This window comes from Leptopilina heterotoma, unplaced genomic scaffold (assembly GCF_015476425.1).
Source record: "Leptopilina heterotoma isolate Lh14 unplaced genomic scaffold, ASM1547642v1 Lhet_42, whole genome shotgun sequence".
Classification (NCBI taxonomy): Eukaryota; Metazoa; Arthropoda; class Insecta; order Hymenoptera; family Figitidae; genus Leptopilina; species Leptopilina heterotoma.
The window spans coordinates 2332511-2348392 of NW_025111078.1; the positions used below are offsets into that span (position 1 = coordinate 2332511).

General features: G+C 28.0%; 2 protein-coding genes across 3 annotated transcripts in view; one reads left to right on the forward strand and one right to left on the reverse strand.

Annotated features, from left to right (window-relative positions):
* The window catches only part of LOC122506500 (zinc finger protein 181-like), a 155485-nt gene that overhangs the window by 109586 nt on the left and 30017 nt on the right, over positions 1 to 15882 (reverse strand). The window contains exon 1 of one of the 2 annotated variants that reach the window (XM_043618726.1): positions 8708 to 8878. The exons of the other annotated variant lie outside the window; for it this stretch is intronic. Within the exon in view, the coding sequence (XP_043474661.1) occupies positions 8708 to 8710 (3 nt within the window). The 5' untranslated portion in view covers positions 8711 to 8878. Of the gene's footprint in view, positions 1 to 8707; positions 8879 to 15882 lie in introns of those variants that run through there. 2 annotated transcript variants of the gene reach the window in all.
* The window catches only part of LOC122506494 (protein bric-a-brac 2-like), a 296899-nt gene that overhangs the window by 73789 nt on the left and 207228 nt on the right, over positions 1 to 15882 (forward strand). The window lies entirely within an intron of this gene.

Genomic DNA, 15882 nt, shown 5'->3' on the forward strand with positions numbered 1-15882 from the left:
GTTTTTTTTAGTAAGTAATTGAATTTTTGCAAAGCATTTTATTAATTTTGAAAATAATTGAATTCTCCTGATGAATATTGTTATTTATGAAAATAATTGAATTTTACAATGAATTTTATAAAAATTCCTGAATATAATTGAATTTCACCGAAGAATTTTGCTATTTATAAAGATAATTGAAATGTTGACGAGAATTTTTTTTTTAATTCTTGAAAATAATTGATATTTTAGAAAGAATTTTATAATATTTATTAAGATAGTTGAATTTTTTCAAAGAATTGCGTTAAAATTTTTAAAATTGAATCTAATTTCAACAGAATTGAAATTATAATTTTTCTAAAAAATACTCGATTAAATGATTTATAAGTAATAACTTTATGGCAGTTCTTCAATAGAATTTTAATAAAAATTCCTGACCAATTTTGCTTTCCCTGACTTTTCCCTGATATTAACAAAGACAGTCAATTTATAAAGAATAATTTAATTATTTCGAAAATTTGTCAAAATTTACAAGTCAAGAGGTTCTTGTGTTGTTCGATGTTGCTTAGAGTGCATTTTCGACTATATTTTACGAAAGAATCTTATGCAGTAAGTGTATATCTATATCTATAGTGAAACTATACCACCGTGAATTAATTGATTATAACGTAGGTGGACTATCTACTTAATTATCTAGTAACGGATATTGAGAGAAATCAGTCGAGAAGTTTCGCTTATCTGGACAAAGTTACGAAAGTGCTTGTACCAAATTAAGGGCGGTTATACAATTAATGTAAAATCATTCTACATGGAAAGTGTGAATACAAATTATATATATATATATATATATAATAAAATTTGCATATAAACATATAATTACTATTAACACTCTTACTTGTTTATTTTTATTGTAAAAAGAAAGTCTTATTTTAAGGCAGGACGGCAGTCTTAAATTGAGACGCAACAAAAAATAAAATAATCAATTGCGATTCTTACATTAAGATTTATTTTTTACTGTAAGGTTTGGTCAGAAGAAAATGAAAACTAAAAACTAAGTAGTTTTTAGTTTCTACGGGACCGAAGTGTTGCCCCTAGTGGTTCCTACCTTCCGACCCAGTGAGCACCAAAAAACTGTTCCATAATTGTTACAGATTTGTTCCAAATCTGTAAGTTTTTTTTTTAACAGTTTTTTTATGGAACAGTTTTTTGGTGTTCAGATAGTTGAACTGTTCCAGATAACAAAACTGTTCCATAACATTTGTTCCAAATCTGTAACAGTTTTTTGGTGTTCAGATAACTGAACTGTTCCATAACATAACATTTGTTCAAAATCTGTAACAGTTATGGAACAGTTGTTTGGTGTAACAGATTTGTTCCAAATCTGTAACAGTTATGGAACAGTTTTTTGTTTACTGAGGACCTAGGTAGGGGATAAGTGTAGAATTACCACACACTTCTAGTTTAAATATGCACCCATGCAATCAATATTTTTTACTTTCATTTGAAAATAAAAAAAAAAAAAGAAAATGATTAATATTCATGTCGTGTATTAGAGAAACGAGAAAGAATTCATTCTATAAATCAAAGTTTCTGGTCCCGCTCTTGCAGTTTTGCTAAGAATCATGTCAAAAGTTTCGCTGTAAGTGCAAGTATCACTACACGTTCACCGGTTCATCCGAAAGGTGTCAACTTACAACTTACGAAGATCTCTCGCGAACTTGCGTTCCATGTTTGTACACGATGATGGTTGTCGTGTCTGTTGCTCTCCCCCCGCGGAATCTTGCGCGCCAAGTTTCTCGAAAGTCGCATTACATTATAACTTCTGGTATGTTTGTATGTGTGTATATATATATATATTCATGTTCGAGCGTGCAACTCAAAAGGAGGCGACTTGCTGGTGCACGATTTGAATGGAACGCGAAGAAAAGGTCACCCTTTTATATTACGCCTGCGTGTAACGCGGATGTATTCGCATTTATATTTTATACGTATACACACACCATACACACAGAGACGGTAGCGCACTCGCTGTATAGCGACTTATAACTTTTGGCACGAGTGACGCCTCATCGGCCCGCTGGATATATAGGAGAGAAAACCAGTCGCGCGAATGAGCCATTAATAATTGCGCAAGTGGCACTGCGCTTGTATATACGCGTGAGAGAATCCAAACTGGAAAACCCGGAAGTCACGATCTTTACCAACAGCCGATGTAACGATTCGAACGTCCACGAAATCGTTCTTTTTGATGTATATCTATCTCACTCTTCTCTCAATTTCTTTTTTTTTTCTTTTATTTGCGTTTTGCCTATAACGATTTTCAGGGCTCGAACTAGGTCCGTAAATCCCGTAAAAGTCCGTAACTTTGCTTCAAGTCCGTAAAAGTCCGTTTTTTTAAAAAAAGGTCCATAAAGTCCGTAATTTGATAGAAAAAGGACGAAAGTTCGTGAATTGTACGATATAATTTGGAGAATTCTAGAGAAATTACAAATAATTGCAGAAATTCAATTATTTTCAAAAGTAATCAGATTCTTCGCAGAAATTCAATTATGCTCAAAAATTTTTAAAAATTCAAGGTTAAAATTTCAATTATCTTATAGAAATAATTAAATTCTTCTCCGAAATTCAATTATTTTACCTAAAAAATTTTTCTCAATTCAACAATTTTCAACATTTAGTTTCATAAAATTTTCCAAAAGAATTCAATTACTTTTAATACAATTTCAGTAAAAAATTCGATTCTATTCTTTAAATTAAAAAAAATTTTTCGAATGCATTCAATTATTTTCAAAAATAATAAACTTCTTCGCAATCATTCAATTATTTTCATAAATAATAAAATTTTTACGGGGATTCAATTATTTTCGTAAATAATAAAATTCTTTTTAGAAATTCAATTATATTCAAAGTTGATAAAATTCTTTGCAGAAATTCAATTATTTTCAGAAAATGAAACAAAAAATTGTCAACATTTCAATTACGTTTATGAATAAATAGCAAAACTCTTTGTCTGAATTAAATTATTTTAAGGAATTTTAATAAAATTCATCACAAGAATTCAATTATTTTCAAAAGTAATAAAATTCTTCGTAGAAATTCAATTATTTTCAAAAATTTTAATCAAATTCATTGCAAAATTCAATTATTTTCATAAATAATAGTATTCATAACAAGAATTCAATTATTTTCAAAATTAATAAAATTCTTCGGAGTTATTCAATTATTTTCAAAAATTTTAATAAAATTCATTGCAAAATTCAATTATTTTCAAAAATTTTTCTTAATTCAATAATATGTTGATTTATTGTTTAAATAAAATTTCCCAAAAGAATTTAATTATTTAAAAACAATTTTGACACAGTTCTACACGAATATTCAATTATTTTCGAAATTAATGACAATTTCACAGGAATTCAATTATTAAAAATAGAATTTGCATCAATTTTTTTTTAAAAAAAATTAATTGTTTGAAACTTTTTTATAAAATTTTTCGCAATAATTCAATTATTTTCATAAATAATAATACCCATTGCAGAATTTTAATTATTTTTCATACAATTTTAATCGAATCACTTAAAAAATGTATAATTATTCTTAAAAATTTTAATAAAATTCGTCGAAAGAATTCAATTATTTAAAAATTTGTTGATAAAACTATGTGTAATTGAATTTTCGTAGAATTTTCTAATAAAAGTTGATACAAAAATTAATTTCAATTCAAGTTTTAGATAATAATTGAATTTTTTAAAGGTTTCAAATGAAAAACTTTTGAAAATCTGAATTTTTCATACTTTTAATTAAAAATTTTATGGAACTATATAAAAAATTATTGAAAATAATTGATTTAAAGATTTTTTTTTTAAATTGTATAATATAATAATTGAATTAAAAAGGTAAAAATAATTTTGAAAAAGTTACAATAACAATATTCTTATAAGTTATAATATGAAATAATGATTTTATCACTCGGTCATCTTGAATTTCTTCATGTTTTATAATAATATTCTTATAAGTTGTTGAATTTCATAAAGGTTAGAATTTAAAATTTTTGACAATCCTAATTCTTATGGAGAAATAATAATGATTAAATATTTATTTAAAAAAGAAGTTATTATCGAATAATTTTTAGAGTGAATCAAAATATTCTTTATAGAGTCAGGGAAAAAGTGAAAATTTTATCTGGAAATCAGGGAAAAGTCAGGGAAAAACAAAATTAAATGTTTGTTGCAACCCTGTAAATCGTCAATTATAGTTGCTAACTTGACAAAAAAAGCAGCTGATTGAAATAATTCTTCTTCGAATTAAAAAAAAGAAGGAAAAAAATAGTTATGAAATAATTGAAATGTAATGTTGAAGGGGACAATGATCATTGCCGTGAATGGTTTCGTATTTTCACCTGTCATTTATCTGAGGAGTATCATCGTCTTCGTTCAGAGCATTTTCGATCTTTTCTCTTTATATATAAACTTTTCTTTATTCTTTTTTCCTTTTCTGTAGCAAAGATTCAGCTTTGTGGCTTGGAAGCTTCGATCGGTTCCAATTGGCTGTTTGGTATATACGGATGGTCGGACGTATCGACAGGTTCGGTGACAATTTATCGTGCCGCTGTTTATATCCGTTCGATCGAAACTTACAACTCTAACAGGGAGACGGCTTCTTGTTCAGTGTGCTGTATATATATAGTAATAAAGGTTCCGAAGTATAAATCTCCTCTCAACAAATTCAAATTAAATTAAAACATTTTTCTGCGGAAAAGAACATTTTTTTATTATGTCTTTTTTTTATTTTTTTATTTAGTATGTTTGGTATGAAATTATATTTATGAAACTAAGTTCCTATATCAAGGTGTCAAAGACATTTTTGCTTTTTGACTTCACGTATTATTATTTTCTCCAAGAAGTGTTTTTCAAAAAAAAAAATGTTTTAGTTTAGATGTTTAGAATCAAGATGTAAAATAAAAATGAAAGCCTAGTCTTTCTGAATCGATAAAAAAGTCAAGTCAGCGTAGATCACTTTTGAGGTTCAGTTTTTGAACTCAACGAGCGTATAACAGCGCAGATCCGTTTTACTGCTTCGGGATTGTTTATAGCGTGCGTGTCACAGGTCACGCTACTTTTCTTTGAACCACGAGCTCCCACAATGTTATACCTATATGGTAGTTACAACTTTCGTAGTTTATTCCTAAGTTATCTTTTATCAAACTTTTGCACACAAAGCGCCTTTCTCATTACACGACAAAAAAAAAAAAAAAAAAATAATGCTGTCGTTAAAAATAACTAACGCGCAAAGTAATTGTTGGTCAAGTAATAATTATCCGAAGCGTTCGCTGATGCTTTATTCCGTACGACCCGGCGCGGCCCTAGACTGACTAAATTCTTTTTGAAAGAAATTTGTTAATATTAAACAAAAGCTAAGAATCTTGTTTGCAGTTTTTCTTCGAATTGTTATCTCTTAGGTTCGAAGCCGAACATGCCAACTCGTTGAGATTGGAGTAGATGGCTCGCTGGAAAAGAGGAGTAGAGTCAAAGGGAAAATGATAGCGAAAGAAAGAGACGAAAAGAGAAAAACAGAAAAAAAAGAAAATTCGAAGCAGTTAAGAAACAGAAGAGGACAGAGCAATGCCAAGGTAATCTAATTTCAGTGCGCTGAAGATTTTCGGAAAGCGTCGAGTCATCGTCGTCGTGACATTAGCGAACCACCTTGAGTCCATTCCTCTTATACTCTTTCCTAGTTTCCTGCTTCTAAGCCATCTTCTCTCTTCTAGTTATCCGTCCCGAATAAACTAGTTCGACATTTACCAACCCGAAGCAGCTTCGAGGCGATCCCCCCATAATCCTCGATTTTCCCATAGCAGCAAACTACGACTTAAGGTTTTGGAACAAACTACAAATAGAAAAAGGTTCGTTTTACGGATACACACATGCTCGACAATCCTTTACAGGGGGATTTGGATTTGTCCATGTGTTTGTATATTTCAAGTATTATCAAGATAGTTCCATTTTATTTTCCTAAGCAAATAGCAGCAAAGCAAAAAAAGTGCAGCAATTCGTTCAAATTTTGATTGGATTTTGAATTAAGCTTTGCTATTTGGAGATTATGCTAGTTTTCAGAAAATATGTACAAAATTAAAAATTTCAATCTTTAGAAATTGAGCGAACTATAGTTTCAATTTGGATTGAAACAGTTTGGACTTTTACTAAGAAACTCTGGCCTCGATTCATCCCCGCATTTAAATATCAGACTTCGCACTCGATAATTCATTTTAAAAAAAAGTAGCAAAAAATAGCTTTCAAACTAAAAAAAAGGAGTAAAAAAAATAGCTATCGAAAAATTAAAACTTTACGCTTAAAAAAACGTTTTAGATACTTCAGAAAACTGACAAAAATTCCATTCTATATTTTATTTTCCTGACTTTTTCCTAATTTTCATCAAAAATATTTACTTCTTTCTTATCCAAAGCTAATAAATTGAACTCATGCAACGAATTTTATTATTCATCAAAGAATTTGAATATTTATAAAAATTATTTAATGCTTGCGAAGAATTTTATAAAAATTATTAAATAATTGAACTCTTTTGACGAAATTTTATTCAAAATCTAATTTAAATAATTCAATTCCTGAGAAATTCAATTCATTTTTATATTATTCATGAAAAGAATTGAATTCTTACAAAGATTTTTAAAAAAAATTTTTTAAATAACTGAATTCTGTTTAGAAACTTTATGAAAATAGTAGATATTAAAAATAATTGAATTGCGAAAAGTTTTTTAAAATAATTAAATTTTGCAAAGAATTTTTTAAGACATTTCTGTAAAATTCTATAAAAAATAATTGAAATCCTGCGATGAATTTTATTATTTATGAATATAATTAAAATCCTGAGAACAGTTTTGTTATTTTTAAAAATAAATTTAATTATTGCGAAGAAAATTTTTTAAAAATTTGTAAATAATTGAAATCAAGGGAAATTTTTATTATTTATGAATGAATAATTCAATTTTTTCGTAGAATTTTATTAAAATACAGTCAACTCTCGATAAGACAAAGCGCTATAACTCAAATTTTTCGGTAAGTCAAAGTAATTCTTTGGTCCCGTTCATTCCTTATAAGCATTATTAACATTTGATAACTCAAACTTTTCGATAACTCAAAGTTTTTTCGGTCTCCCTTCGAGTTTGTCTTATCGAGAGTTGACTGTAATTGAATTTCAGCGAAGAATTTTACTGTTTATAAAAATAATATGTTATTTATGAAAATAATTGAATTTTGCAAAGAATTTTATTAAAATGACGCAAAATAATTGAATTTTCGGGAATAATTTTGTTATTTTACTTTAATAATTGAATTCTTAGGAAGAATTTTATTAAAATCTAAAAGGATAATTGAATTCTTCCAAAAAACTTTTAAAAAAATTAAGTTTGCGTAGAATTATATTAAAATGTTTTTAAATAATTGAATTTCGGAGAAAAATTTTATTATTTATAAAGATACTTGAAATTTTGACGAAAATTTTTTTAAAAAATTTGTTGAATATAATTGAATTTCTGTGAAGAATTAAGTTATTTAAAAAGAAATTATTGTGAGAAATAGAAAAAAATTTTCAAATAAAACGAATATATTATATAAATTATTCCATTTGCGCATCAGAGATATTAAATGGATTAAAAATGAAGTGCGTGTTGCAAAAATGATTTTCTAGAAATGAGCCATACATCTCATTCTTCACCTCGCATTGTCAGCTGCTTGCTTGTAAACTCACACCTCTGAAAATTATTCTATCGTGCGTTATTTTGTAACGAGTTCACGAGAAAAAATTTCTCTGACAATCACATTATCTTATCATCATGTCTTTATATACATATAGGTATGCATTTTTTTTCGAGAATGTTATCTCGATTTTTGCATTTTACATCTAATTACTTGAAATTCAATGAATCTTTCATTGAATTTTCATTTCAAACTTCTTTTTTTTAATATGTTAATTTTTACTATTTTCACATTTTTTTAATTGTCTGTTCTGATTAATTTTTTCTACTTCCGTTCTTTCTTTTTTAGAATATTTTAACACTTGGTTTTTTTTATAAAGTTTTTAATCAGTTGGTCAATATAATGACTTTTTTTCTCGAATAAATAATTTATATTTGTAACATTTAAATTTAATGTAATTATTAAATAAAACGTATCAAAATTATTGCGATACGATTTTTGTCTCAAAACAAATTTGATTTAGAAAAACTGTGTTTTGTGTTCTTTCGTTTCTTATTTCTCACGATATAGTTTCTTGATTTTCATATTTTCTGATGATTCGTATACCTTTTTTGGTAATTAAAGAAAAAGATTATATTCTTAAAAAAAAACGATTTGAATTGCAATTGAAGATATACTTGTAAATTATTTGAGTTGACGATATAGACAACACAGAAGTAACATAATATTTGAAGAAACTTAAAGATTTATTTCCCCCTCAACTTGTTTATAATTGATATTTTTTCGGGATTTATTTTTGTAAAACGAAACCCATTTTGAATGTGTGTGATTTTCTCTCTTGCCAATGTTCATGCAATATAATTAATCTATATGCATTACGATGCAAACATATTCGTCTCGTGCTTCTTAAAAGCGTATTTATTATGTCCAGATTATGTTTCTTGAAGATTCTCTCGCACTTAACCTTTCTTGAGCATTTATTTCGTTTGCTGGAGAACCTAGATCATATAGCTTCTTACCATATTCTCCCCTTTCCTCTATAGTTCAACTACCGCGTTCCACGTCTTATACACGAAGATTAAGTTATCACTTCCGGTTACGTATTTTATCACTACTTCTTCTTCTTTTTTTTATATTTATCATTTTTCTCTTATTTTTCTTCAAAATTTCAGGCTTTGCATTCATCCAACTAAAACCTACTTTTTTACGTTACACTACTATTTGGGTACTTTTTTTAGATTTCAGTCATTAAATAAGCTACTATTTCTGTTTTTTTAGAGTTTCCACTATACTTTAAATTCGCTAATACTAGAAATCAAAAAACTATTCTCAAAGATTATAATCAAATTCTTTCAAACGATTCAATTACTTTCAAAAAAATATTCGAAATTCAATTATTTTCAATATCTAGTGTTTTCAACAAATTTAGCGAAACAATTTAATTATTTAAAAAAAAATTTATAAAATTCTCGATATCTTCATGTTTTACAATAAAATTTTGATAAGTTGTTAATTTCAAAAGGTTTGAATTTCCATTTCATGTTAATTAGTAAAAAACGGAAAACTATCTAAATTTTGTATCAGTAAAAAGTAGTATATATATTGAAATTTGTTTTTCTACTCCACTAATACTGCAAAAATAAATCTGCAAAAATGAAGAAAATTTATTTCGTTTTTGAGAGAGGCAAAGAGGTAATTCGTGTAAAGTGTAACAAAATTTTAACGAAAACGAATAATGTGTGTATATATGTATATAGTTTGCTATTTGGTATATATAAATGTGTTGGAATATAGTGGACGAATTGACACCAAATGGAAACATTTATGTCGTCTGGGTTTCAACGCCCTGTCAGTTCGAATTATAGAGCTTATACGTGGCTCTATATTTGTCGAATAGGTGAATATCGAATCACTAGTTATAAAAGCATTATCACTTGGCATTCTCCAACATTGCAGAAATGATCCAGTCACAGTGCAATGTACATATATACATAAATGAAACTATTCATGCCTAAATTTCACTTTAAATAAACGTGTGTACACAAATTTTCCATTTCCCCCTTTTCCTGAATTTATCAATTTTAGTCCTTTAATTACAAAATCTAATTCAATTTCATTAGGGGATTCCATTCATTTTATTAGGGAGTTGAACCAGTGAAAGTATTTCAAAACACGGACTTTACGGACCAAAAATTAAAAACTAAGGATCAATTTATTATTTTCAAGAATTTTTAACTAAAATTCTCTTTCAATCAATTATTTTTTAATAATTTTCGAAAATTTTCTTTGATAATTTTCAAATCCAATTGTTTAAAATTCAATTTTACGAAATTTCGATTATTCGTAAATTCTTCAATTAAATAAATATATATATATATATATATATATATATATATATATATATATATATATATATATATATATATATATATATATATATATATATATATATTAGAAAATAAAAACTTCAAATAATTTTTAAAAAAAACCGCAATTAAACTATTTCATTAAAATTAATTTCAAAATTCAATTATTTCTTAAAATTCAAGCTAGATTGCTTTGAATATTCAATTATTATCTAAAATTTTGTAACTGAAATTTATTTTTAAAATCAATTTTTATTTGAAAATTCTACGGGAATTTTAATTATTTAAATACAAAAATAAATAATTTATTCAATAATTGAATGTTTCTTAAAATTCTATTCTCATAAAGAATTTTATCAACAAATTTTTATAAACATTTGAATTGTTTTGACGAATTTTAATAAAATTTTCAAGAATTTTCATTTTTCGAGAAATTTGATTAAAACTGTATTAAAAATAAATGAAATTCTGCAATGAGTTTTATTATTTATGAAAATAATTGAATTCCTAAACAGAATTTTAGTACGAAATAATTGAAAATTACGAAAATAATTGAATTTTGTTGAAGAATTTTGCAAAGTATTCATTTATAAAGGTAATTGAAACGTTGACGACAAATTTTTTTTTAGATTGTTTAAAAATAATTGAATTTTCGCGAAGAATTTTATTAATTTTGAAACTAATTGAATTCTTCTGATAAATATTGTTATTTATGAAAATAATTAAATTTTACAATGATTTTTATAAAAATTCCTGAATTTCGGCGAAGAATTTTGCTATTTATAAAAATAATTGAAATTTTGCCATGAATTTTATTAAATTTTTTTTTAAATAATTGAATTTCTGAGAAGAATTTTATTAATTTTGAAAATAATTGAATTTTGCAATGAATTTGATTAAATTTTCTGAAAATAATTTAATTTCTGCAAAGAATTTTATCAATTTTGAAAATAATTAAATTCTTGTAACGAATTTTATTAAATTTTTTCAAATAATTCAATTCCTGTGAAAATTTTATTACATATTTAGGAAAATAATTGAATTCTTGCGAAGAATTTTAATAAAATTTTTCTAAATATTTGAATTTCCTTCAAGAATTTTATTAAAAATTTAAAGGAAAATTGAATTAGTTTGACTAATTTAATTAAAATGATACTAAAAATAATTGAAATTCTGCTATTAGGTATTTATGAATTGAATTCCTAAAAAGAATTTTTTCTTTTTATGAAAATAATTAAATGTTTGCGTAGAATTTTATTGAAATTTTTGAAAATAATTGAATTACGGAGAAGAATTTTTTTTATTTATAAAAATAATTGAAATTTTGACGAGAATTAAAAAAAAATTTTTTGAACATAATTGAAGTTCTGCGAAGAATTTTATTACTTTTGAAAATAATTGAACAAGAATCATAATTTAAATTCCCCAAGTGATCTCAAATCCAGAGCAAGAATCGAAACAAGGCTCTGGTTAGTTTTCCCCAATTGATCCTAATTTCCAGTAGATTTTAATTTTCCTTTTTCTTTGACCAAATTTTTTCTTGTTTTTTTTTGGCGATTGAAATTACAAAGTTGTTGCGGGTGCGGCGTTCTAACATTGCAACTGCTATTTTAACTTCGTCAAAGTCAAATGAAAAGCAACAAAACAGTTGGTATACACTCTGAATTGGAGAAACTCGGCGAAAAGTTTCAACTAAAATGGGGTTAAAAATCAAGGTGAAGCGAAAGTTTCTTACCGAGTTTGTTTCTTTGCTGAAGATTTATTTTTTTTCCCTTAAAAATAAACGTTTGTCGATGATAAATACACTTCATACACTTCAATAAAGTACAGGAGGAGAAGAATTGCAAGTTGAAAAATAATACTAAAAGGCAAACAATATTTTTATTGCAAAATTGTTTTGCAATTTGTTTCTTACTTTGGACCGTAAATTGTAAATTTACATTGAGCTAGCACAGCACCAGTATACTGCGAGAATATTTAACATAATATTTAATTTGTTTAAAAAAATATATTTAACTATGTTTTAATTATGTTTTAACTATATATTTAATTTATTTTAATTTCTTATTTTCTAAAATTGCAAAAAATGTAATTTTTTTTATCTACATATGTTTGTTTTTGAATGTCAGTTACAATTATATGCACGAATTGCATTGTTTGCATGTCGTGGAGCAATGAATGCAAAATATAAAGAGAGAAATAGAGTGTTTACACTCTTTTCTCGTTTGTTGCTTTGGCGTTAAGCGGATGCAACTTAAACTATGTTTTTCGCTTGAAAAATACGGCGCACGAGATTTTTGCAATTCCCACCTTGTCCGTGAACTTTTCTTTATTTAAAGAATATATCATGTTCACTTTACTTTTTCGCTCTATTTTTTTTCATTCAATATTTAAAAAGGCGTCTGTACGTTAATTTAAAAAGAAATTTTTTTTTTAAATTTAAACAAATTTAAAAAATTGAAAATAAAATAAATATTTAAACTAAAGAAAAGTATTTGGTCCAAAAAAAAATCTACTATATTGATTATGAGATTTTTGTTAAATATTAATACAAAAATAGAAGAAAATTATTGTCAGAGATAAAAGAAAAGAGTAAGAGATGGTTTTTTTTAAACAAAGAGAGAAAAATGTGTAGAGAAATGAAATTTTTTCCTATATAGATTTCGATACGTTATAGTGGAGAACTGGAGAAATATAGTACATACATATATATACATGTAGCTATTGGAAAAAGATTGATAAAAATAAAGTCCGAAAGTAGCCAGGATATTGATGTGCTCTTCCTCTCTTGCCCGCGGCGCAGACGACAGTGAACAAGAAACAAATGTGTTAAGGTATTTTTAAACTTTTCCAAAGAGGCAGCTAGGATACCAAAAATAAATATAAAACAATTTTTTTTTAATTTAAAAGTGAGAAGAAATTTTATACTACAATAATTTCCAGTAGAAATTTCAACCTGCACAGAGAAAAAAGAATTGTTAATATATAGAATGATTCTAGTGAAATATAGAACTTTTTCAGCTGAGCCTTTTACATCCCTACTAGAATAATAACAAACAGTAATAATTTCTCCCCTCACAGTCAATAAAACACAAATGTTAATAACTATACAATAACACAAACGATAAATATCTCTCTTTCATGAAATAAAAAAAATATATATTTTTCTAAAAAAAAAATTAATAACATTTAGAAATGTCATCCGATAAGCTTTTTATCAATTTCTCGTAAAAGGATTTCCCACCTTCGCACACACAGGTTATCAAGGGTGAATTACTTGAAGAAAAGTGAGTGTTTTTCTGCATTTAATGAGAAAAAGAGAAAGAAGAAGAAGATATTCAAGTCAAAGGTTGAAAGTGGCTCTCTATATAAGTATTTCAATTAATTATCTAATCGCAATTCTGTTTCTCTCCCAACCCTTCTTCTTCTTCTTCTTTGCCCCCTCTACCCCCTCTCACGTTTTAATTTCCGTTTCAAGTTGAACAAGGTTTTATCGATTGACCATGAGAGAGAACTATCGAAAAACATTTTAAATCGATGAGAAAATCGTCGTTGAGTTTCAGAAAAAAGAAAAAAAAAGAGAGAGAGAAAATATCTTCACAGACCGTTTGTTTTGAATCTCTTCCTCGCTTCAGGTCTGTTATCGGTATATAGAAGATTAAGATGCCGATAGAAACGAGAAAATAAGAAAAGGAAAATAAAAAAAGAGGAAAAGAAGAAGAATAAGAAGAAGAAGAAGGCGTGTGTATAGTATGTCGTGGATATGCTAATATCAAAAAAGAGAAATACCCCCCCCCTCCCCCCAAACTTCACATCCCTCTTTGTACCATCACCCCAGTGGACACGCGTTCCTGACCTGGCGCTGTCACGACTTTAGAACAATGGCGTCGATATACATGTCTCATTTATATACACTCTAGCCCTCGATACATCGTTCGGCGATCTTAAAAAAATGCCTCCGATCCTCTTTGAACTTTCTCAAGAAGATAAAGATATAGAAGAGAAAAAAAACCAAAAAATTTTAATATTTAAAAATTTCAAATATTAAAAGTTCTTAATTTTACAGGCCTCGCATACTCATCTATACTAAAACCTACTATTTACTACTTTACCAAGTGAGGCTCTGGATAGTTTTCCCTAATTGGTCCCTAATCAGAAGTAAATAATGCCCCGGATCTTAAAAGGTCACTTTCAGCATTGATTTTAACCTTTAGAGGGCCGATAAATTTGCAAAAATTTTAGTAGTTTTTTATTCAAAAAAATTTATAAATAAGAAGTCAATTCGATAAAAAGATTCGTTAAAATAAATGGTGGCCACCCCGGCCCTCTAAAGGTTTAAATGATAAAAGTGCTCTTTTAAGATCCGGAACCTCAAATATTGTCCATTATGCAAAATTTTCTTTAGTTACACTAAAAGAAACAATGTATATGATCATAATTGCAAAATGAATATTCGTGAAATATTGTAAAAGAAGTTGTTTGAAGGTTCTACTCGGCAGCAATGTTGAGGGGTAAAAAATGTACTGAAAGAGGAAGTTCTTATGGACCTTAAAAAAAGAAGGGTAAATATGCAGGACCTCCCATCGCGAGAGAGAGAAAGAGAGATAGATGAATGGAAAGAAAATGCCGGAAGCTTGATATTTTTTCAATGGCGAGTAGTGCGGCTTCGTACCAACACACAGCAACCGTACTACACACTGGATAGTGGCACAGGAAGAGAAAAAAAGTAGAATGAAGTACACTGTTAGCCTAGTAACAGGTTGAAGGGAAAAGAAGGGTTCAATGTGGAAAAGTGTGTCTCTGGCACGAAGGGTGGAGTCCTCGTTTCTGTTCATCCACTAAGCACCCCTACATCATTCAGTCGTAGGGTAGGTTAGGATCTGAAGGAGGGGCGAGGGGTGCTTTCACGACCCTCGACCGAGTGGAAGAGTATGAATGACGCCAGGCATCCACAATATTGGGCAAGGCCATATTCTCCCATTATTACCCACTCTGCCGCACTTAATCAACCCAGTGGCGCCCTTTTTTCGCCTTTCGCTCAACTCTTCCAACTCAGATTAAACCTATGATCGCTTTTCTTCTCTCATTTCTATTAAAATCAATTACAGTCGAACCTGAAGGGACCAAAGTTCTCGTTCCACTTATAGAGGTATTCCCACTTATGTAGGGACCGCAAAGAAAGTTACACTTAGGGACAGTTTCACCAATTCCAAAAGTTAATCAATGCACAGAAAAAACGGTAATCTAATTTTAAGAAGCTCCTACTTAAACAGGAGCCAACAATATTCTCCACTTAAATTAAATGGCCCCACTTAAATTAAGTAGAAAATATTCTTACAATAATATTGATATTCTTATTGTAAGAATATTTCCCACTTAAAGAGGATTGCCACTTATCAAGGAGCTTATCCAGGTTCGACTGTATTTTCCAAATTGATACTAAAATTTAAAAATTCCAAAAAAATATTGCTGTGAAGCTTGCTTTAAAAAAGGGGTCAATTTTAATTTTCGTTGAGTGTGTGATATCACTGTGGGCACACACTCTGGCAACCTAATCACGTCGAGTGACCATTCGTTGACGATCTCTCTCTCTCTCTCTCTTTTTCGTGTGACATGAACGATTTTGCACCCTCGATAATTTACACGCACAGTCGAATAGTGATAGGGTGAAAATTTTTCCGAACCCATATCTACGGTAGAATACGGAATGAATAAAAAAAAGAGAAAGGAAAAAAAATGCGAAAACGTCCCAGTAACGAGACGAGGAATACAACGAATTCCAATGCCGAGTGATACACGGTCTTGGACCTATGCCAGGGTTTACAATG